This window comes from Pseudophryne corroboree, chromosome 9 (genome assembly GCF_028390025.1).
Source record: "Pseudophryne corroboree isolate aPseCor3 chromosome 9, aPseCor3.hap2, whole genome shotgun sequence".
In the NCBI taxonomy this organism is placed as follows: Eukaryota; Metazoa; Chordata; class Amphibia; order Anura; family Myobatrachidae; genus Pseudophryne; species Pseudophryne corroboree.
The window spans coordinates 155,400,181-155,425,753 of NC_086452.1; the positions used below are offsets into that span (position 1 = coordinate 155,400,181).

Consider the following 25,573-nt stretch of genomic DNA (forward strand, 5'->3'; position numbering starts at 1 on the left):
GGTAGGTAGAGCAGTGGACTTCTGTACCGTACTGCTATATATTATATACTGGTGGTCAGCAAACTGTGCAAAACTGAAATGCACCACAGGTATGGATGGATAGTATACTTGACGACACAGAGGTAGGTAGACCAGTGGCCTACTGTACCGTACTGCTATATATTATATACTGGTGGTCAGCAAACTGTGCAAAACTGAAATGCACCACAGGTATGGATGGGATAGTATACTTGACGACACAGAGGTAGAGCAGTGGACTACTGTACCGTACTGCTATATATATAGTTATACTGGAGGTCAGCAAACTGTGCAAAACTGAAATGCACCACAGGTATGGATGGATAGTATACTTGACGACACAGAGGTAGGTAGAGCAGTGGCCTTTTGTACCGTACTGCTATATTATATACTGGTGGTCAGCAAGCTGTGCAAAACTGAAATGCGCCACAGGTATGGATGGATAGTATACTTGACGACACAGAGGTAGGTAGAGCAGTGACCTACTGTACCGTACTGCTATATATTATATACTGGTGGTCAGCAAACTGTGCAAAACTGAAATGTACCACAGGTATGGATGGATAGTATACTTGACGACACAGAGGTAGGTAGAGCAGTGGCCTACTGTTCCGTACTGCTATATGTTATATACTGGTGGTCAGCAAACTGTGCAAAACTGAAATGCACCACAGGTATGGATGGGATAGTATACTTGACGACACAGAGGTAGAGCAGTGGACTACTGTACCGTACTGCTATATATATAGTTATACTGGAGGTCAGCAAACTGTGCAAAACTGAAATGCACCACAGGTATGGATGGATAGTATACTTGACGACACAGAGGTAGGTAGAGCAGTGGCCTTTTGTACCGTACTGCTATATTATATACTGGTGGTCAGCAAGCTGTGCAAAACTGAAATGCGCCACAGGTATGGATGGATAGTATACTTGACGACACAGAGGTAGGTAGAGCAGTGACCTACTGTACCGTACTGCTATATATTATATACTGGTGGTCAGCAAACTGTGCAAAACTGAAATGCACCACGGGTATGGATGGATAGTATACTTGACGACACAGAGGTAGGTAGAGCAGTGGCCTTCTGTACCATACTGCTATATATTATATACTGGTGGTCAGCAAACTGTGCAAAACTGAAATGTACCACAGGTATGGATGGATAGTATACTTGACGACACAGAGGTAGGTAGAGCAGTGGCCTACTGTTCCGTACTGCTATATGTTATATACTGGTGGTCAGCAAACTGTGCAAAACTGAAATGCACCACAGGTATGGATGGGATAGTATACTTGACGACACAGAGGTAGAGCAGTGGACTACTGTACCGTACTGCTATATATATATATATATAGTTATACTGGTGGTCAGCAAAATTCTGGAATGTCTCCTACTATATACTACAATGCAGCACAGATATGGAGCGTTTTTCAGGCAGAGAACGTATAATACTGGTGGTCACTGGTCAGCAAAACTCTGCACTGTCCTCCTACTATATAATACTGCTGGTCCCCAGTCCCCACAATAAAGCAATTAGCACACTGAGCACAGATATTTGCAGCACACTGAGCACAGATATGGAGCGTTTTTCAGGCAGAGAACGTAGATATTTGCACTTGCAGCACACTGAGCACAGATATTTGCAGCACACGGAGTACAGATATTTGCAGCACACTGAGCACAGATATTTGCAGCCCACTGAACATAGAAACTGAGAGGACGCCAGCCACATCCTCTCACGATCATCTCCAATGCACGAGTGAAAAATGGCGGAGACGCGCGGCTCCTTATATAGCATACAAATCTCGCGAGAATCCGACCGCAGGATGATGACGTCCGGGCGCGCTCGGGTTAACCGAGCAAGGCGGGAGGATCCGAGTTGCTCGGACCTGTGCAAAAAAAGGTGAAGTTCGGGCGGGTTCGGATTCCGAGGAACCGAACTCGCTCATCTCTAGTACAGAGACACTGAATCGATGACATTGGAGGCTATACTCAAATGGATAATCTGCACCTAGCACAGCGCTGGTAAAAGTTTCAATGGTGTGACGGATGGTGGCATCAAAAGATGCACAAAGCATGATTGCAGCATCTATACATACTGACAGTGGGTGTCTCACTCATTGCACATTGGGTGCATGAATGTACACCAGGAAAGTGTATTGTAACGCTATTAGCATGCTGCAGCAAAAGATGCAAGCAAGGCTGCAACTGCATCCAACTTAGTAACAGGGCCTATGAGGAGGGATCCCGCCCCACTTGGCAGGCCACCCCCCTCAGCAGACCCCCGCCCCCATTAGGGCTGCTTCCATAAATTTCCCGGGCTGGTTTTCCATCCCAATCCGCCCCTGGGCACCTCCCATTACCAAATGTAAAGTTTTGCCTATGTCTGTTGACAAGCAGTAGTTACTGTAGGTGTGTAGTCTGTCATCATTACTTACAGTGAGATTCTAAATCTATCGCAGACATGCGGTTATACAAATCATTACTGCTAGAAACAGATTGCCGCACTACAGGTTTGCTGGCCTACTGTAGGTTCTGGTCTGTGTGGTCTTGTGTGGTCTTTTCAGAAATCCAGACTACAAATTGCCTTAAGTTAATGTTGTGCTGCATTAACTGATATGAATGTTAGATATACAGGTCAGAGAAGAGTGCATAGATGGAGCTGGTCACTGTACCTTGTATTCCCATGACACTGCTGATTATTACTATATGTCCTTTCTTCCTCCTCTTCATGTCTGGTAATATTTCCTTCAGTAGTCTGACCAGTCCAAAGAAATTTGTATCCATCACAGATTTCATTTCTTCTATGCTTTGGCATTCAATGGGACCAATAAGTCCAATTCCTGCATTACTAACTGTGGGTGATATAGAAACAGTTACAATCATCCAGGTACCTTACAGTCATGGGTGCAACTAGATATTACTGGGCACTAAGAGCTCATAAGAGTAGACAGACTGAACATATCAGTGTACATACAGGGGGTAATTCCAAGTTGATCGCAGCAGGAAATTTTTTAGCAGTTGGGCAAAACCATGTGCACTGCAGGGGGGGCAGATATAACATGTGCAGAGAGAGTTAGATTTGGGTGGGGTGTGTTCAATTTGCAATCTAAATTGCAGTGTAAAAATAAAGCAGCCAGTATTTACCATGACCAGAAACAAAATAACCCACCCAAATCTAACTCTCTCTGCAAATGTTATATCTGCCCCCCCTGCAGTGCACATGGTTTTGCCCAACTGCTAAAAAATTTCCTGCTGCGATCAACTTGGAATTACCCCCACAATTGTAAATAGTATCAACAATGTCGGGATCCTTGCGTTCAGGATACCGACGCCGGAATCCTGACAGCTGGCAATGTCGGCACCTGGAATACCGGCGCAACAGGACTATTCCCACTCTTGGGTGTCTTGGTGCCCGCAATGGGACTCTTTGTACTCGCACCACTGCCAGCATACTGGCGACCGGGATGCCGCTGCCGGTATATTGACGGCCGCCATCCCAGCCGCCAGTAAATCATACTGAACCCTTTGTAATTGACAAAAATACAATAGGAATCAGAACAAGTAAATGGAACCAAAAAAAAAGAAAGTATGGGGTCGTGGGAGAGCTAGACACGGGGGATGGAGGTGTGTGTGTGTATGGGCTGGGGGGTGTTCAGGTCTATTTGAGTAGACAGAACATCTTCAGAAGCATCAGATGATGCACAGAAAATATCACAATAGCTATGAAGTAGAGTACCTATCCAAGGGTAATAGAACGGGGAAGGGTGAAGCGAGGAAGATGGACCTCACCGTTGTGCATGGGTACATTGGAGGAGGTAAGTATAAGGGTCAAGGGTGAGGGGTGCCTTTGTAGGAGAGACACTGAGCCCACATTTGGGTGAACACATGGTCCCTATCGTGGACATAATAAATAATATTTTCCATCTCCACAATATGGCAAATTTGCGACAACACAGGCAGAGATTGCGGGAGGGATCTTTTCCTATTGCGAGCAATCAGTTTTGTGGCAGCTATTAGAATGTGAGACAACAGCATCTTGGAGAGCTTGGAAAGATCAAAGGGGGGTGGGAGGGGGGAGTAGCATAGCTGAAAGATTCCATGGACCTGAGCTTCAAATAAGTATGTGCTGAGGTCCAAAAAACATCAAGGACCGGGCAAGTCCACCGGACATGGGTAAGAATATTTCGAAGGCCACAGTTTACGAGAGCCTTATTGGGGTATAATACCAGCTGTAATACAATTTGTAAGAAATTTCCTTAAATTGCGTGGAAATGGAGGATTTGACAATAGCCTGTGTTATGTTGTCCTAAGCTTCCTCATCTGGTGGGTGGACGAGGTCCACCTTTCAAAAGGATTTGTGAGGGCTATAGTTGGAAAATGCAGCATCAATGAGGATACCATCAATTTGGGAAATCATTTCTTTGGACACAAAGTGGAACCTACAAAGGCATTCAAAGGGGTGAGGGCACAAAGAAGTGAGAATTGTGGCGTAGAGTGAAGGAAGTGCCGTATTTTATAGTATTTGAAGTGGCTGAGAGGTTGGGCAGGGACTTTCGATTGTAGATCTGAAAGGGAAAGCCAAAGCCCATATGTACTAAAATGCACAGCAACTTTGAGGGCCAAAACAAACAGGAAAACAGGGATTATTCCATGTTTTGGGGTGAGAGTGAAATGGGGGAGGTGATGAGGAATTACAGCATATGGGGGTAAGAGTGAAAAGGTAATTCAGAAGGGGAGTAGGATGAAGTAATTTGGGAGAATTGGGTAACCAAGTAGTAGTCTAAAATCTGTAAGACCCCTACCGCCCATAGAGATGGGCTTTCTGAGGATAATCTGGGGATTTGCCATTCCAAATAAAGAGAGTAATGCTTTATTGGATTTTATGCAGGATGGACGTATAAACATCTACGGGGAGAGTCCGGAATAAATAAGCCATTTGGGAAGAATATTCATTTTTACAGCAATTATTCTGCCCAGCCACGAAATGAGAAGTCGTTTTCAGGAGGACAGGTCCGCATGAAGTTTTGTGAAAAGGTGTGAAATTTCCTGGTACAGTAAGTCATAGCGAGAAGTAAGGAAAATCCCCTATGGACATATTTTTAAGAGACCCTTCAACATTTTTATATTGTACCTACTATAATATTTCCCCACTTTACTCACTTCCACCTGTATTATACGTACATTTATTTTATTTTTCAGATATTTATATAGCACACACATATGCCGCTGTGCTCTACAGAGACTTTTTGGCAACTCACAACAGTCTCTGCCCCAGTGGAGCTTACTATCTATAGTCCCTGTCCAGTGGTGGGGCCAAAACAAAAAGAGTGGAGACACACCAACCGCACAACTTAAACGTCGTCAACACCACTGGCCGGGAATCAGAGCGTAGACACCGGGGACCAGTAGCTGCCGGGTGCAGTTGAGGACAGCAGCAGCAATGGGTCAGCCCGCCCCGCAGTCTCCGGTTATAACCAGCTTTTATTGGCTAGCTATTTGCCTGCCTGTATCCTGCGGTTGGGGGCAATTGGTAGATCGTCTATCACTTTCTGCTCTGCTTAGCAGAGTAGTGGCGTCTATTCACTGGCAGAGAGGGACGGGGGCATGGCCAGCAGCTCACAGAGTGCTGTTCATGCCCCCATAGTAATGAAAACTAGTCATGAGGTCACGCCCCTATATTTCGGGAGCACACAGATATCCCTCTTAGAAACATAGAAACATATAATTTCATGGCAGATAAGAACTACTTGGTCCATCTAGTCTGCCCCTTTTTTTTTTAACCGTATTTTTATCTCAAACCTTAGTTGATCCTTATGTATATCTCATACATGTTTAAATTGCTCTACTGTCTTAGCCTCTACCACCTCTGATGGGAGGCTATTCCACTTGTCCGCTACCCTTTCTGTGAAGTATTTTTTCCTTAAATTTCCCCTGAACCTACCCCGCCTCCAGTCTCAGTGCATATCTTCGTGTCCTGTTGCTTCTCTTCATTTAAAGAATGTTTCCCTCCTGGACTTTGTTAAAATCCTTGATATATTTTAAAGTTTCTATCATGTCCCCCCTTTCCCTCCTCAGACAATGAAGTTGGGAGGTATGCTACAGTATATGGAATTAATATATATCATGGCTTCCATAATAATATATATGCAGTTGAACACAGGGCCTAATTCAAACCTGATCGCAGCAGCAAATTTGTTCTGTGCACTGCAGGTGGGGCAGACGTAACGTGCAGAGAGAGTTAAATTTGGGTGGGTTATATTGTTTCTGTGCAGCGTAAATACTGGCTGCTTTATTTTTACACTGCAGATTAGATTTCAGTTTGAACACACCCCACCCAAATCTAACTCTCTCTGCACATGTTATATCTGCCCCCCCCCCCCAGCAGTGCACATGGGGGGTCATTCCGAGTTGTTCGCTCGCAAGCTGCTTTTAGCAGCTTTGCACACGCTAAGCCGCCGCCTACTGGGAGTGAATCTTAGCTTATCAAAATTGCGAACGAAAGATTAGCAGAATTGCGAATAGACACTACTTAGCAGTTTCTTAGTAGCTCCACACTTACTCGGCATCTGCGATCAGTTCAGTCAGTTTCGTTCCTGGTTTGACGTCACAAACACACCCAGCGTTCGCCCAGACACTCCTCCGTTTCTCCAGCCACTCCGGCGTTTTTCCCAGAAACGGCAGTGTTTTTTCACACACACCCATAAAACGGCCAGTTTCCGCCCAGAAACACCCACTTCCTGTCAATCACATTACGATCACCAGAACGAAGAAAAAACCTCGTAATGCCGTGAGTAAAATACCTAACTGCATAGCAAATTTACTTGGCGCAGTCGCACTGCGGACATTGCGCATGCGCATTAGCGACTAATCGCTCCGTTGCGAGAAAAAAATAACGAGCGAACAACTCGGAATGACCCCCATGGTGTTGCCCATTAGAGAACAAATTTGCTGCTGCGTTCAGGTCTGAATTAGGCCCACAGTCTGTATCCATTGTAGAGCAAATCAAAATTAAAATGTTTATAATATCAACCCAGTGCTCACTGCACAGAAACTGACATTTTCATTCAAATAGAAAGTTATGATATAATTTAGATTTTAATTTGAAATAGTTAATGTATTACATGGACTATGACTACAAAATAAACAAGCTTGTCTTGTTGCACAACAGGGAGTGCACATAATGAATAAACAATTCTTTCCATCCTGTTTCTTACCATGATAGGAAATCACTGTTTGTTCACGGCACTAAAATGTAAACTCACTGTGCAGCAAACGTTTGTTCTAGAAGAGCAGACGAATGAGCATCTTTATGGTCTGACGGGAGTTGAGAAAAAAATGATAACAACAATACAGGCCTGCAAAATGTAAGTCCCTGAAAATTGGCAGCAATTATTTGTCTCTCATTCATTTTTCATATTCGGTCTCGTGCCCTGAACAAGCCACTTCCCTATACAATGCTTCCCTTACTTCTGCTCTTGACTCTGTCACTCCACCGATCACTATTCACCCTAGCAGATCAACACCTCAACCCTGGCACACTAAATGCACCAGGTATCTGCAAAAATGCTCACATACTGCCGAGCGACAGTGGAGGAAATCACGCTCTAAGGCAGACTTCCTCCATTTCAAGCATATACTCAGACCCGGGGCTACCCACTCAGCAAAGTGATGGAGAGCAGGGAGGCGCCATGCTGGAGAGGTGCTCTCCCTGCCCTGCATCCCTGCTGCTGCACCTGTTCCCCCTGCTGCTGCGCCTGTCACATTGTTTGACAGGCAGTGGTGCCGGCAGCTTGAAGCTTCCCCCCCCTCCCCCCCTGACAGCGTCAGTGTCTGTGTCCAGCCTGAAAAGGGGGCAGATCTACATGGCATCGGGGGAAACGGAGCTACCCAGGTCCAGGCTGCTGCTGATCTGGCCAGCCAGACTGTGTGATAGGTAGGTAGTGGATGGAAAGAGAGTGAGTGAGTGTGTGTATGTATATGTGTATGTGTGTGTGTCAGTGATGTCACCGGGGTTAGTGTCACCCAGTGCAGAGGGGGGGTGGCTTCATGTCCGTGAGGTCACTCACCCTGATGAATGCTGTTTGGGGTGCTTGCTCGTCAAGGATCCCCAGCGGTATCTACAGGCAACCATAATGTAGGATGCAGTCATCATCTGGCTGGCTCCAGAGGACTCACACACTGTCACATATGCCTGTATCCTGATGACACACACTGAATATCATGCTGACTGACAGCAATCACTTTGAGTGGCGATGTGGCCCTGCTCCCAGTGCCGACATGGACAATGAATAAATTATACCATTTTCACACCGCAATGCCGGGTCACACCCGGCAACTGGAAACGGGTCCTTCCTGGGTGCAACCCCTGGCAACCCGGTACTTTTCATACTGGCTTCCCTGACCCAGCAATATGCCGGGTTTGGGTTGCCATCGGGGTCCGCGGCATCATCGGAGGCGGAGGGAGCGCTGGGAGATCATCATGAGATCATCTCTGCGCCACCTTGCCCTATGTAGTAACCAGGTCCCGGGTCGCATCGACCCAGCAACCCGTTCACACTGCACCTGACCCTGTATTCAACTCGGGAATAACACTGCTTTATTCCCGGGTTGAATTACCGGGTCGGGCGACCCGGAAATTTGTCATGGCCCATTTCACACCGCACAGCAATCCGTGTCGACCCGGCAATATACCGGGTCGATACCGGGTTATTTGTGCGGTGTGTGCGCTAGTGGAGGAAAGAACAATGTAAACAAATCAATGTGTAATTAAAATTTTTTATTAAAAAACATTAATTCTTTAGAAAGCAATAGTTCTGTGCAAGATAATGTGCCAAATATATGCAGAAAAAAGATAGAATTTGCCAATGCTATGCAAAAATAGGAATTTACCCAAGGTGTTGGTACAGGATTAGTGGAGGTAATTCTCTAGAGTCCGTTCCTTATTTTGCCCATCAATATAGTGTCCAGTAATAATCCGGCGAGGAGAGTCCCTTTTAGATGTTACTGAGGAGAGTACTTACCCGTTGGAATAGGATATCTCTGAATTGGACCCGAACCAGCCCATTCTGCCGACCAGTTATCCGGAGGAGCCCGAGAGAGGCACCAGCCTATTTCCGCATTGCATGAGGTACTCTACATCTATGAGACATTGCACTAATCCTCTAGCGGTATATAGAAACTTTCCATGGACTCTCCTCAGTAACATCTAAAAGGGACTCTCCTCACCAGATTATTACTGGACACTATATTGATGGGCAAAATAAGGAACGGACTCTAGAGAATTACCTCCACTAATCCTGTACCAACACCTTGGGTAAATTCCTATTTTTGCATAGCATTGGCAAATTCTATCTTTTTTCTGCATATATTTGGCACATTATCTTGCACAGAACTATTGCTTTTTAAAGAATTAATGTTTTTTAATAAAAAATTTTAATTACACATTGATTTGTTTACATTGTTCTTTCCTCCACTAGCGCAGCCTCCTTCCTTTCTTGTATTTTCCACCTGGGAGTGACTCCCCTGTAACATTGGCTGCTGCTTAGCCAACCATCTCGTCTCACAGCGCCCGTATACCTTTGGGTATATTTTACCTTATTTGTGCGGTGTGCCCAGCATCCACTAGGACGTCAGAGAAAGGGATATTACACATCGCCCCCTTTGTGTGCTCTTAACACACATCTCCTGGCACAGCGTACCCTCACACTGCACACATACACTATCTGTATGGAGATCTCTGGATCGGTACCTGGAGGCGAGGACTGTGCATCAGCGAGCACACTAAAAGAGGTCACATATGGCCAGGTATCTCGGGTTTCTTTCCGCCTCTCTGGCTACGTATAGATAGAACAATGCTGATGATGCAGACCACATACCAGGCACTGTTCCACTACCTTGGAATGGACTGTTAGCACAGGTGCCCGCTTCTTTTCCTGGCTTGCTTTAATCTCATGGGAGCAAGCCACACACACAGTGTATGTCTGTGTTGTCTAAGCCAGCTAGCAGAGAAGCAGGGCCAGGATGTGGGACAGAGGAAAGGTCACTACTGGGCTACAGGGAGCAAATGAGGAGGGGTGTTCTCTGTGCTGTCGCTAGTAGCAGGTATCTATGGCGTGGATCCGTCTGTCATCCAGCCTCTCCACGTACAGTGTACTGCTTGATGACACAATCCGAATGGGTGACACCAAAAGAGCAGAGCAGCTCCCAAGATATCTGGCTGGGAAGAACAATTAACAGGCTCGGATGGGGACAGCTGCTGTGAAGTTTTCCGGTTTCCCAGGGCTGATTTTAAAAAATCTGGTACCCCTGGAAAAAGGGGACCCGCAGCTTTCAGCCTAGGGGGTACATTTACTAAGCAGTGATAAGAGCGGAGAAGTGAGCCAGTGGAGAAGTATCCCCATCAACCAATCAGCAGCTCTGTATAATTGTATAGTATGTAAATTATAGCTGTTACTTCAGTGCTGATTGGTTGCCATGGGCTCTTCTCCACTGGCTCACTTCTTCTCTCTTATCACTGCTTAATAAATGTACCCCTAGGTCCTTCATACTCCTGAGGCCCTTGGGCAATTGCCCATTGAGCCCATACAAAAAGATGGCCCTGTCTGTACAAAACTTCAAACAGGCTCTCAAGACCCACTTCACCAAACCCAGTCATCTTTCATCCTAACCCTCAGTTCCACACTCACTTTCTACCCCATCTGTGTTGCCCCTGTCTGTGTGCCCCTTTTCTTTAGTATGTAAGCTTTCACCAGCGGGGCCCTCTTCCCTTATGTGCTTTTCTGTCTCTTACTTAACCTATCTTCTTTTCAATACTCCCTTGACAGCGCCAAATCCCTCAGTGGTCTGCTGCCCTGATACTTATTTCAGTGTCGTCCGCAGTCACGTGCGGTGAGGTGAATGGCTGGAGAGGCACACGTGGATGGGTCTGAATGCTGGGATCTCATCCCCTACTCACTGTAACTCTCCCCTCACTACACTAAGCAACAGTGTCCATTGAGTCTCTTACCTGCATCCCTGTGTCTTCTCTTGCTGCTGCTGACTGAACTCCTACTGCAGTGCACTTCCTAGTCACATGACACACCCAAGTGTCCATCAGTGCACAAGGCACATCCCCACACTCAGAGGCATGCCTCTATTAGTAGAACCGAGGCAGAGCTATTGCTGCCTGATCTCCCTGCAGCTCCAGGTATCTCCACAAAGCTGCTGAGTGTTAACGATAAAAAGGATTAAAACAAAGAAGATGTTTATGTTAGAAATATCTTATATGTATTATTCTAATCGTTTTTATGTAAAATCTCAGGAGTTTGACAGAGAGTATGACACCCTGTATTTGCCCTATATTGTCTTGAATTGTAAGTAACTGTTTTCTTGTTTTGCTTATTTGTTTATGTACTCTGTAATTGGGCGCTGAATCCCATGTGGCGCCAAATAAATAAGGGATGATAATAATAATAATAATAATAATAATAATGTACTGTTTCCACTTCCTTTACTGCCTTTTTCTTTTCCCTTCAAAGCTACATTTGTTACTTTTTCTTCTATACCCTCATCTCTGTACAGTATCCTACAGTGGCCTCCCATAAGGCTGATGTTCCATCTTCCTGGTATCATTATTCTATTTCCTTTATATCTTGGTGGAATCTTTCTCCTTTCTCTTCACTAACGGTTCCAGGGGCGAATTGGCCATAGGGCTCACCCGGAAGATTCCTGGTAGGCTGACGTGTCTTTGGAAAATGGGGAGAAAAAAGAAGGCTCTTGTGTGGGCGCACTCTTGTAGAAGAAGCAAATTTGATATGATAATTGAGATGAAATATTTAAAACATAACTTTTATTAGCTTTTTACGATATAAAGTTCTTCCCTGAGATCTATCCTTCTAAATGCAAGATAGAAGGCATCTTGATAAATAAAATGTTCTGGTCTCTTATCGGTAAAGAGTGTGTGGTAGGGTTGTAGACATTAATTGGTCGTACACCCGTTCCCCTTGACCAGTACAGACTTGCTGTATTAATGGAACCACGGGGTGGTCAAGACACGAAAATATATCAGGCTATACTCTTTGGCTTATAGGAGATTAGGGTAATGATCAAAAGTCACTCCTCTAAATGCAATACAGAAAATTGGCATGCACCTATCTGGATTCGAGACAATGAAAAATGGAGAAAAATGAAATGAGCATCACGGCAGTGCCAGTGACCATAGGTCTTAGAGATTACTGGATAGAAAAAAGTGGTGATACTGCTGTTGGTGTTGCTATCACATAAGTGAGGAAAATCCTAATCTACAACACCAGGTATTCACAGGTGGTCTGCCTTCCTGATACTGACCTGGCCCAACGCTGTTTAGCTTCCAAGATCAGACGAGATCGGGCGCTGGCAACGTGGTATGGTAGTAGAGAGTTTTATGTGAACACCAATGAGAGTGCACCTATTTAGGAATGTTGAAATTTAGGACCGACAGAAAAGTTATTGAAGAAGAATCGTGGAAATGTGTGGATCTGCTTTTCACGTTAGATCCGATTCCAAAATTCCCACTCACGTGGTGCAATGTACCGGAAATCGTGAATGAGAGTCCACGAAAATTAGTGATCTAAAGAAGATGAAGTTGTCAAAAATGGCACTGTTAATTACAGTCAAAGAAATCCCTGACTGCTTGTATATTATGGTTTGTCCAAACAGACAGTAATTGACAAGGAATACTGAATAAACAAGGTGAATACGAAGTCACGCTATTAACACAATTATTTGAATCTCAAGAGGAGGTTTGGAGTCTGTCAAATTCACCCAAAACTGCACACATATATATCTGTTATCCATATGCATTAACTGATAAGTCATAGGATATTAGCCTTCAGACAGGATGTTAAATGCTTAACACATGATAGGTATATGCTATTTATATTCATACATCTGTTTGCCGAGGAGGCAGAAAATAGGAAGAGATAAGAGCAAACACACTCTGAAAAATAACAGGTATATGTTAATCATATGCATTAACTGGTGAAACCTGGGATATTTGCTGCTAGATTTCAAACACAGGGCTAGATGCTAAATATATAATAATTGAGACCCCTGATCGGTTACCACTGTAATACACATTAAATGTGAGATAATCTAAAGCAGTTCTGCTGAGGTTTGCAGTGGAGGTTGCTATCCGTGGCATACAGCCACAGGATAGTGGGGCTTACGGTTTCACCAGGGAGATAAGAAAGCCAAAAAGAGCAAGAAGATAGATGTGGCTGATGCCAAGATGAGGTTGTGTCGACGAGACCCCCTTTCTGGATGCGGAAGACGCGTTTCGCCCTAAGGCTTGTTCACTTCCGGGTTTTTCCTAATTTTAGCATTATTCTTACTCAGTCAATCCGGTGCCGGATCGCCCTAGGTTTCTAGGCTGACGTGTCTGTAGGACCTATTTTGTGGGGCCTATTTGGCCCCACACCCCCCATGACATTGGGGTAGGGGGGGGGGAGTGGCCCCACTCCTACTCCCCCCTGCATTGTCCCCATTCATTCTGTTATTCCATCTCTGCAGTACAGCAACTCTGCCATCCAGTGATGCCGCCATGGCTACACTGTATGTTACACCTCTTGTGCTGCCCATGTCAGGCCACAACTACAAAATTTTACAGGGACACTTTTAGTTTCTAATCTGCCCCTGGTCTCAGACAAAACTGCAGCAAAAGAAGCAAGGAAGGGCGCAATTGTGTACAATCAGCCCCTATGAGAAGCAATCCCGCCCCCCTCAACAGACCCCACCCCCTTATCAGGACTGCATCCATAAGTTTCACGGGCTGGTTTTCCGTTCCTATCCGCCCCTGTATGATTCTAAGGTTTTCAGGAAAATATCCCAAATCATCGTTCAGAAAGTGCACAATTAGCGGCGGTCTTATGCAGTGGATGGTGTTATTATTATTTATTACCAGTTATTTTTATAGCGCACACATAGTTTGCAGCGCTTTACAGAGAATATTCAGTCACTCACATCGGTCCCTGCACCAGTGGAGCTTACAATCTATATTCCCTACCACGTGTGGGAATCGAACCCTTGACCTCAGTGCTGTTAGGCAGTAATGCTAACCATTGCACCATCGTGTTGCCTTTTCAATTGCAGCTCACAATAAGCCGGTAGGCTGCAAATAACTTGAATTTCATTTTTTTCACACAATTTTTTTCATCACAGACCTGTGTAATGCATCAATAATTTTTTTTGTGAATTACCTATATTTTACAGACATGTCATCCTACTTACCTAAAATATCTACTTGGCGGTCTGGAATGCTATTGACACAGTCTCTGATGGACTCTTCACTGCACACATCCAGCTGTTTAATCTCCAGAGTTTTCCCCACATATTCTTCTGTAGCTTTTACCAGGTCGTCCTTCTTCCCCAAATTTCTCATTGTTGCATAAACTAATAAAACAGTAAAGTAAATTAATTGATTAAAAAAAAACCAGTGCAAGTGCAAAATATTATATTTTTAAGATTATGATTATTATTTATTTATGTATTTATTTATTAACAGTTTCTTATATGGCGCAGCAAATTCCATTGCGCTTTACAATTGGACACAATTATAAAACAAAACTGGGTAATAACAATCAGTCATAGAGGTAGGAAGGCCCTGCTTGCAAGCTTACAATCTATAGGGAAATAGGCATGGATACACAAGGATAGGTGCTATCTATTGCATAGTTGTCCACCAGATTGCAAAGGTACTAGGTGGGCTGCATGATATCACATCACAGCAATGATGAACCAAGGTCAGAAGGAAGGGAAAGTGAAGATAGAGAAAATATGTGGAGGATATGTGTGGACTGTACAGTGGGGATATGGGTGGTCATTCAGAGTTGTTCGGTCGTTGCCGATTTTCGTTATATTGCGATTAGTCGCTTACTGCGCATGCGCAAGGTTCGCAGAGCGCATGCGCTTAGTTATTTTACACAAAAATTAGGTATTTTACTCACGGCATAACGAGGATTTTTCATCGTTCTGGTGATCGTAGTGTGATTGACAGGAAGTGGGTGTTTCTTGGCGGAAACTGGCCGTTTTCTGGGCGTGTACGAAAAAACGCTGGTGTTTCTGGGAAAAACGCGGGAGTGTCTGAAGAAACGGGGGAGTGTCTGGGCGAACGCTGGGTGTGTTTGTGACGTCAAACCAGGAACGAAACTGACTGAACTGATCGCAATGGCTGAGTAAGTCTGGAGCTACTCAGAAACTGCTAAGAAATTTCTATTCGCAATTCTGCGAATCTTTCGTTTGCAATTCTGCTATGCTAAGATACACTCCCAGAGGGCGGCGGCTTAGCATGTGCAATGCTGCTAAAAGCAGCTAGCGAGCGAACAACTCGGAATGAGGGCCATTATTGGATAGGAAAGCTTATGAAGGTTGAGTGAGTGGTTCTGGATTTGATAAGCTTGCCTGAAGAGGTGAGTTTTCAGTGAACGTTTGAAGGTTTGGAGACTAGGGGAGAGTTTTATTGTGCGTAATAGGGCATTCCACAGAGTAGGTTCAGCCCAAAGAAAGTCCTGCAATCGTGCATGGGAGCGAGTAATGAGTGTGGATAAGGGCCCTCATTCCGAGTTGTTTGCTCGCTAGCTGCTTTTAGCAGCATTGCAAACGCTAGACTGCCGCCCTCTGGGAGTGTATCTTAGCTTAGCAGAATAGCGAACAAAAGATTAGCAGAACTGCTACTAAATAATTCTTTGCAGTTTCTGAGTAGCTCCAGACCTACTCACAGATTGCGATCAGCTCAGTCCGTTTAGTTCCTGGTTTGACGTCACAAACACGCCCTGCGTTCGGCCAGCCACTCCCCCGTTTTTCCCTGACACGCCTGCGTTTTTAGCACACTCCCGGAAAACGCTCAGTTACCACCCAGAAACGCCGCTTTCCTGTCAATCATTCACCGATCAGCAGTGCGACTGAAAAGCGCCGCAGGATCCACAGCAAAACTGCTAAGTTTTTAGTTAAATAACTAAGCGCATGTGCCCTGCGTGCCTTGCGCATGCGCAATTAGCAACAAATCGCAGCATAGCGAAAATCGACAACGAGCGAACAACTCGGAATGACCCCCAAGAGACGTAGATCTTGTGAAGAGCAGAGAGGTCGGATTGGGAGATATTTTGAGATAAGCGAAGAGATGTACATTGGTGTAGTTTGGTTAATGGCCTTGTATGTGAGTAATGTACATTGGTGTAGTCTGATTAATGGCCATGGGGGTCATTCCGAGTTGATCGCTCGCTAGCAGTTTTTAGCAGCCGTGCAAACGCATTGTCGTCGCCCACTGGGGAGTGTATTTTAGCTTTGCAGAAGTGCGAACGCTTCTGCAGCAGAGCGCCTGCAAAATCTTTTTGTGCATAACAAGACCAGCCCTGTAGTTACTCTTCGTGTGCGTTGATTCTTACAACGGGGGGATGGCTTTTGACGTCACACACCCACCCAGCGAACGCCCAGCCATGCCTGCTTTTTTCTAAGCACTCCCTGAAAACGGTCAGTTCACACCCAGAAATGCCCACTTCATGTCAATCTTCCTGCGTTCGGCCGTGCGACAGGAATGTTCGTTAGACTCTGTGCAAACCCACAATGCTCATTGTACCTGTACGACGCGCCTGCGCATTGCGGTGCATACGCATTCGCAGAAATGCCGATTTTTAGCCTGATTGCTGCGCTGTGAACAACGGCAGCTAGCGATCAACTCGGAATGACCCCCTTGTGTGTGAGTAGTTTGGTTAATGGCCTTGTGTGTGAGTAAAAGTATTTTATATTGAATATGGTAGAATACAGGTAATCAATGCAGGGACTAACGGATTGGATCTGCAGCCGATGAACGTCTAGCGAGGAAGATTAGCCTCGCAGCTGTATTCAGAATGGATTGTAGGGGTGAGAGTCTCTTTTTGGTAAGACCAGTAAGGAGACTACTACAATAATCAATGCGGGAGATAATGAGAGCAAGGATTAGAGTTTTTGGAGTGTCTTGTGTAAGGTATGGTCGTATTTTGGATATGTATTTTTTAGATGCATGTAACATGATTTTGAGACAGACTGAATGTGGGGAACAAAGGACAGTTCAGACAGGATAATAGGATAATAAGTTCTGACAGTTATGATAGGATAATGGCCATCATTCCGAGTTGATCGCTTGCTGCCGATTTTCGCAGCGCAGCGATCAGGTAAAGAAAAAAAAAACGGCAAAACTGCGCATGGGTACGGGCAGCAGTACGCACGCGCGAAGTACTTTCACACAAAACTATGCAGTTTTACACATGGTCACTTTTCTGTCGCTCTGTTGATCGGTGAGTGATTGACAGGAAGTGGGTGTTTCTGGGTGGTAACTGCCCGTTTTCAGGGAGTGTGCTTAAAAACGCAGGCGTGACAGGTAAAAACGCAGGCGTGCCTGGGGAAACGGGGGAGTGGCTGGCCGAACGCAGGGCGTGTTTGTGATGTCAAAGCAGGACCTAAACTGAGTGAGGTGATCGCAAGCTAGGAGTAGGTTTGGAGCTGCTCAGAAACTGCATGAAATATTTTTCGAGCAGTACTGCTAAACTAAGATACACTCCCAGAGGGCGGCGGACTAGCGTGTGCACTGCTGCTAAAAGCAGCTAGCGAGCGATCAACTCGGAATGAGGGTCAATATGGGATAAAAAGGGTAATTCGTAAGGCCATTACACACGGATGAGATGTGTGCTGAGCGATCTATCACAGACCACTCAGCACATCTCTCTCCCCTGCTCAGCACAGCGCGATGTGTACTGAGCAAATGGATGGGTGGGTGGGGGGGGGACGCTCATTTCACACAGCGGTGAAATGAGCGATGTGCTAGATTATGCCTGAGATGTCCGTGCTTAAGTTCTAACCAATTTAGAGGGTCATTCCGACCAGTTCGCACGCAGCAGTTCTTCGTTGCGGTGCGAACGGGTCGGGACTACGGCTGCGCAGCGGCCGCAATGCAAACGGTCATCGCTGGGCTGCGACGCCGGCAGCGCTGAAAGTGATCACAGCGGCGATCGCTAGAAGATTGACGGCGGGGAGGCGTTCCGGGGCGTCTACTCACCGTTTTCCAGGCGTGGTGAGGCAAACGCAGGCGTGTCCAGGCGTTTGGAGGGCGGATGTCTGACGTCAATCCCGGGACCTTCGTCGCTGTATCCGTCGCACAGGGTAAGTAGGTCTGACCCTGGTCTTGTTTTGCAGGAAACTTTTTTAGCATAGCAGGGCTGCACAAGCGATTGCAGCCCTGCTATGCTAAAATACACTCCCCCATAGGCGGCGTCAAGTTGATCGCAAGAGCAGCAAAAAGTTGCTACGTGCGATCAACTTGGAATGACCACCTTAGTCAGATTGCTTAGAATTTAAGCACGGATCTCTCCATGTGTACCCCCCTTAAGGGGCGTTCCTGTACAAAAGGGCACACAGCCATTTTCATTCCACCAGCTTAGAACTGGCAAGATCACACCTAGTCCTATAATTTAATGAGAGCATTTTCACCTTCCACTTTTGCTTAGCAGAGAAGCAAATTTAAAAATGAAACACACAAATCAGTAAATCAATAAGTCAGTTAGCACCACTTTGTGTATGTAGTGTAAATGTTGCCACCATTAATTGTATTTTCTGACTTGTTTAAGGGGTGTTTTCTCACTTGTTTAAGGGGTGTATTGGGGAACAGACAATGGAGTAGGGCAATTGGAAAACATGATAAAAAAGGAAGCAAGGCACTTTAAGGAATGTAGCTTTTATAACAAACCTTGCTGAAGCCTAAATGTTTTGACCTGAATGCAGTAAAGTGTAAGCATTCCTATACAACTTCTATAGATCTGCAGCAAGTCCAAACTGGCATGATATGATGTGAAATGAAGTGAATTCTTGTCAGAGAGTGTGGGGAGATAAGTGGGATGGATATACCTAGACCAAGTGGGATGGATATACCTACTAGACCATTATCTTACATGCTAAATACTGTACTAACAACTAGTGCAACTTCTTTTCCCTAGAGAATGTGAGTGTACAGTCCCATTTACTTAACTGTACTTTTTAGAGATTCAGCATCACAGAGCTATTACTAGGCTTTTTTTTTTTTACATGTGTTAAATATGCTATGACCACTTGTACAGAACATTCTACAAATATACTTTTAATTGTCAATATCTATTTTGATGGCAGTTTTGAAAACAACATTCATTAACCTCAAATAATGCTTTTGTTTCTACGGTTCCGATCATAAAAGTAACGCTATCTTAACTGCTGGTTGCTAGGGAACTTACTGGCAGGTGGCAGCTTGTCACACATCTCATGCAATCACAGCTTAACCCATTTAATTGCTGAAAATACCCTGGGAATAGTCCAATGTAGTTAACTGAGGGATAGAAAAATCCCAAGAAGACGGCTCCTAAAGTCATTGTGCAGATTACTTCAAATTATTTTTTTGCAAATATTTTCTATATCTGCTTAATTAGTCATATACAGTGTATGTGTGTGTGTATATATATATATATATATATATATATATTTATTTCTATAGAGCATCCCTTATCCAAAATTCAAAATCCCACATTTTTGGGTCCCCTACAGAGATAATGACATATATATATATATATATATTACATGTTATATGTGTATATATAGATATATTATATACATATATATGTATGATTTTGAATTCTGGATAAGGGATAAACAACATGTATGTATGTATGTATGTATGTATGTATGTATGTATGTATATACATATATATATATATATATATATATATATATATAAACAATGGTAAGTCAGCTGCTTCCTTTTCCTCCAGAAACCACAAGGATGCAAGAGATAATATCTTGTTTGGAGATTACACGTTTTGTTCCAAAGATTCCTCAATGGAGGGCTGCTCAGTTTCTACACATGCTGCTGGGGTACAGGCATAAGAATCTGGAATCAATAAAGTTGAAACAAGCGCCTCATAGTGTAGTATTTTCCAAAATACTACAATGCTCAATACTCAATGCGTTTCGCCTCAATAACTCCTGATGAAGCTTGACTGAGGCGAAACGCGTTGAGGACTACTTACCTAACTCCTCCTGAACTTTGGACAATTGCTGTGGTGTAGCTAAGCTAAGCCCCCCACTTTTATTTATATATTTCTCTACTTTTTAACTTTTTTTTAAGTGTGTTTTTTTATTTGTGTGAAAACTAAATGCTCCCCCATGTTTTACATATGAACTGTAATTTATCCGTTTTTTTTGGGACGTCGGAGCAATTGAGACTATTTTCAGAAATCTGGTGATCCTTGATTGTGACATGCACGATTAACTTTATCATTCTGGTACGCACGAAATCTCTATTACTACAATACACGATAGAATAAGGAATTACTGCACCATGAGGTGTTTCTCTCATTCTTGATTATAGACCTTCCAGAGAGAGGCACGAGGCAGACAATTGTGATACGCCCAATTGGATTATCTATCTGGTACAAAGTATACCTGTCTAAGTGTTGTGTGTGGAAAAGGGGGTTTTCTTGACTGTGATATACATGATTAATATCATTCTTCTGGTACACATGAAATCTCTATTGTCGGTATAAAATAACAGAATAAGAAATTACTGCACCATGAGGTGTTCTCCCTATTTCTATTAATTATAGATCATCGTAAGAAGAATACGAGACAGACAGTGGTGACACGCTCAAATGTATTTAATTATCTGGTACAAAGAGCACCTATTTAAGTGTTGTTTGTGGCTCTATTTTGGGAAATACTACACTATGAGGCGCTTGTTTCAACTTTATTGATTCCATATATATATATATACACACACACACACACATAGAAAATAACGCACAATTAAATCCTTAGAAATACGTTATGAAGACAATATCAGCATGTATAGTTGTACAGTGTGATTGCTCAGCAGTTAATAATGCCTGACTCACCTCATTAGAGACTTGCAGGGTACTGTAATAGCCAAGGCAAATATTAGTTTTTAATCTTCCCAGGGTGATATTTTTTTGGCCGCACAGAACACCTGATAATTTGCTTCCACGTGTCAGTACAGATACAGAGCAACACAGAATATTTTACCAACAGAATGGGAAAAAGCTGGATGATAAATATCAAACAAACATAAATGTATTGTGCCAATGGCAGTAAGAATGTTCTAATCACAGATAGGAGCAGTTGTATGAAGTAATGTTTTCATTATAAATATAGATTTATTTGGAGCTTTTTGGGGAAAACAAACCTTTTATGATTTTTTAAGGTGTGCTGGATAATTAAATAACTGAGTGTTAAAAATAATGCAAACAACATTTTTGGAATTACCATATTAACCATGTAAATATGGACATGGAAGACATGTAACTTTTAGCCTAAAGAGCCATTGGATTAAGAGGTATTACATGGCAGAAATTAAGGGTTTGCCCCTGGAAACATCATATGGCTTTCCTAGCCTTCTCTCTTGATGGAAATGACCACTTGCAGATAGGTACACTGCTGCCATGCACTATATTCACAACAATGTTCCAATTATTGTACCTGTATTGTTGACAGTCAGAAAAATAGATCCATGAACTCGTGTTGCTTTGTGGTATCCTGGTCCTTCCATCATCTTGAAACTGCGGGGAGCAGGATTTATGAGACCAGGCAAATATCCAGTCATGCACTGTCCTCCAGTGTGTGTGTTTCTTATCTCACTTTAATGGTAACTTCTTATAGGACTCAGTGGTATCGCTTGTTGCCATATAATATCCACGATGAACTGTGATGAGTCCTGTATCCTTATATTCCTCTTTCAGCACTGTTGTCATTGCTGTTATTTGAATGTATTATTTTACCTTCTTTTTTTTTATCTGCCCTTTTCAGCATCCAGAGGCTTCTTTAATCAGCCATTTTTTATTTCCACCCACAGGACCGCCATTTGATGTTAGGTGGTTAGTGAACCATTCTTGATACACCTTCACAAAACCATGCTTTAAAGCCTTAGCAGTGTGTCTTGGATACACTGATTCTGATGCAGTGTTGGACTGGGGCATGAAGGGCCCATCAGGGAATGCAGTAGTAGTTGGCCATGTTTAGGGGGGTGGTTAATCTCCAGAGGGGGTGTGGCCAGCCGCTACATTGGTTTGCCTAACCAGTGAGTGCATGGGCTGGGTCCTTTGACAAATATAAATACTGCTAGTGCCAGGGCTGTCTTAACAGCAGTGTAGGCCCCTGGGCACAGCAATGCACTGGGGCCCCTAACCATGCTCCAGGGGTAGGGGTAGGAGGAGCTATCAGCAGCAGCTTTGATGTCCCGCGGGCGGTAGGGGGTGTTCTATGTTCTGCTCAGCATGTAGGACCTGGAGCAGTAATTACTGCTAATTACTCCTTTATTGCACAGATGGGGTAGGAGGGAGAACAATAAACTGCAGAAGGGGGCATTGGGCTGAATGAAGGGGCCCTGGTACAAGACTTCCAGGGTGGTAGGGGGTGTTTAATACGTAGGTGAGGGGTGGATAGTGGAGTGGGCTTAATATTCATAATTTTCTGGTGGGAGGGCAGCTTGCTTGACCACAGATATCTCCAGTTCCTGGATATAGATTTCTTAGCTTTGAATTGGATAAAAAACTAGAGAGTCCCACCTTTCAAAAGGTACTGGGGACTTGGAAATCAGAGTTCAGCAGCCAAAGCAATCCACCAACAAAAATATAAAACTGCATATTATGCGTGTGGAGCTGTAGCAAGGACCAGCTGCTTGAAGGCTGATATCTCTGGTTCTGGCAATAGTAGAGACAAGCTGCCAGTTTCCACTAAAAGGGAAGAGTCCCATCTTTTGGAGTATACCCTCAGAAAAACTCTAAGTTAGACAGAACCCGAGATATCTGGCTAGGAAGAGCAATTAACAGGCTTGGATGGGGACCACTGCTTTGAAGTCCGATATCTCTGTTTCCCCAGGGCCGATTTTCAAAAATCCAGTACCCCTGGAAAGAGGGGACCCTCAGCTACTAGTCTAGGACCCTTATACTCCTGGGGCCCTTGGGCAAGTGCCCATTGAGCCCATACAAAAAGACAGCCCTGGCTAGTGCACACATGATAATGTACCAGATAAATACTGGCAATGCACTATAGAGAATGCATCATAGTCCTGTGCAGTATAAGGAAACATATGTATAATGTATAATTCAAGAGTACAGTCTAGAAACTGATCACTAGAGGAGGAGGAGGGGCCCCAGGCAGTAGGGCCCACTGGGGTTTTCCCCTGTATCCCCGTGGGCAAGTCCAGCCCTGTTCTGATGCATCTAATACTATACATGTCCTTCACCACATTTTTCTTTTCACGGAAAATATTCAGCAGGTTTCAAAGTTACAAAAATCCTCTGTTCTTGCCAGTTCTAATACTGAATTCTCGCACAAAACATTGTTACCTGACCGCATGCTTGAAATAGCAGTCTCTGCACATAGGAATACATAATAAGGGCTGGTATACCTACATTCTGGGGCATAAACTACCATAGGTTATGGGACCCACATCTGATGGGGTCCTATCTTCCTTGTCTGTCCCATGTTTCTATGGGAAGTTTTTTATGGGTCCCACACATGCCTTTTTGCACCCCTCAGCTACATTCTACCTGCTTAGAGTAAATGTGTAGTATCCAACACATCATAAAACAGACATATGTTGGGAAATGTGAGATACATAAAACACAAACACTGTTGCCTATGAACACTACCTAAACTGTGCATTTTCTACAAGTTTTAAATGATTGTAGGTTACATTTGCTATTGGATTCGACAAGCTATGGAAATATTGTGGGTAATTCCAAGTTGATCGCAGCAGGAATTTTGTTAGCAGTTGGGCAAAACCAAGTGCACTGCAGGGGAGGCAGATATAACATGTGCAGAGAGAATTAGATTTGGGTGTGGTGTGTTCAATCTGCAATCTAAATTGCAGTGTAAAAATAAAGCAGCCAGTATTTACCCTGCACAGAAACAAAATAACCCACCCAAATCTTACTCTCTCTACACATGTTATATCTGCCTCCCCCGCAGTGCACATGGTTTTGCCCAACTGCTAACAAAATTCCTGCTGCGATCAACTTGGAATTACCCCCATACTTTACAATATATGAGGAGCTTAGCACATGAGATAGTGGAAACCGTGAACATAGTACGGTCAATGTATAATATTGGCTACAGGTGTTACCCCAGCTCTGCCTCACAATGAGAATAAACAGCTATTATAATACACGATAGAGGTTTGCGCTTTATCACCACTTATCCAAAAATTAACCGTATGTATATTAATGTCTACAGATTCTAGTTATATGACATGTGAAATTATATTGCCACCATTCTGTGATCCCAACCATTACACGTTAATAACAATCATCCGTTACCTTTGAATCTCCTCTGCTCGTCCTTGGCCAGTTTTGCTGCAATGGACAAACCAATTCCCGATGAACATCCTGTAATGAGAACGTTCTTTAGAGCCATCACTGGGCCACTCTGTGTAAGAAATGCCAGACGTGAACTCACAGAGGCAAGTAAAGTATATTTCTGGGCTTCAGTCAGTGCCTCTTAGTGCTTTATCTGTATCCAAGCTGTGTCAGCAGGGCCAAAAATGCAAACCTGCACATTTATGTCTAAAGCTGGATAATCTCTTTTCTGACATTAATGGGGGTGAACAGCATAATGACATAATCTGGATAGACTGCAGTGTGAGGCTGGCAGAGTAAAGCAAAGGTTGCTTTAGTCTACAGTCTCTAGTGTGTCTGCATGGTTCATATACTGTATATTAAATATGGTTCTGCTATTAATTATCAAGAGTTAAAAATGTATGGGGGGGAAAAATGTAACCTGTGTACTGACATTTTACATTGAATGGAACAGATCTTCCTACAGGGATCAGTACTAAATGCCGCCGGCCGGAATCCCGGCGGTCGAAATACCGACGCCGGAATCCCGACCACACAATCCCGACAGGGGTGGCGAGCGGAACGCAGCCCCTTGTGGGCTCGCCACACTGCGGGCACACTATTATATTCTCCCTCTATGGGTGTCGTTGACACCCACGGAGGGAGAATATGTCGGGATTGTGGCGGTCGGGATTCCGGCGTCGGTATTTTGACCGCCGGGATTCCGGCCGGCGGCATCTTGACCGCATCCCTTCCTACATGTACTATGCATGCCTCCATATCTGTGCTCTCTGCTGAATGGTGACAGTTCCCTTACACACATTAACCTTCAACACAGCAAACACATTAATAGTATTACTGTTACTCATATAAACATGTACGCATACATTAAACATTGTTAAAAGATAAAATATTTTGTTAAGCCTAAACACCACAAAAGTTTTTGACACTGCATTATGGTCAGATCTATTTTCGGCCCTGCAATCCAGAAATGTACTACAGGATTTCACTAAAACCATTCAGAATTTGTATACATCCCCATCAACTTCTCTATTACTCAATGGGGGTAATTCCGAGTTGATCGCAGCAGCAAGTTTCTTAGCAATTGGGCAAAACCATGTGCACTGCAGGGGGGGCAGATATAACATTTGCAGAGAGAGTTATATTTGGGTGGGTTATTTTGTTTCT

The 25,573-nt window shown here is 44.0% G+C and overlaps 1 protein-coding gene and 1 pseudogene across 1 annotated transcript in view; both read right to left on the reverse strand.

The window, feature by feature from the left end:
- Positions 1 to 24,533, reverse strand: part of LOC134956840 (retinol dehydrogenase 8-like) — a 44,705-nt gene extending 20,172 nt beyond the window's left edge. The window contains exons 1-3 of the mRNA XM_063938749.1: positions 24,368 to 24,533; positions 14,271 to 14,432; positions 2,699 to 2,878 (exon numbers count right to left, since the gene is read on the reverse strand). Of these exons, the coding sequence (XP_063794819.1) occupies positions 2,699 to 2,878; positions 14,271 to 14,432; positions 24,368 to 24,464 (439 nt within the window). The 5' untranslated portion in view covers positions 24,465 to 24,533. The remainder of the gene's footprint in view (positions 1 to 2,698; positions 2,879 to 14,270; positions 14,433 to 24,367) is intronic.
- Positions 12,302 to 12,420, reverse strand: LOC134962615 (5S ribosomal RNA; annotated as a pseudogene).
- Positions 24,534 to 25,573: the final 1,040 nt, after the last annotated feature.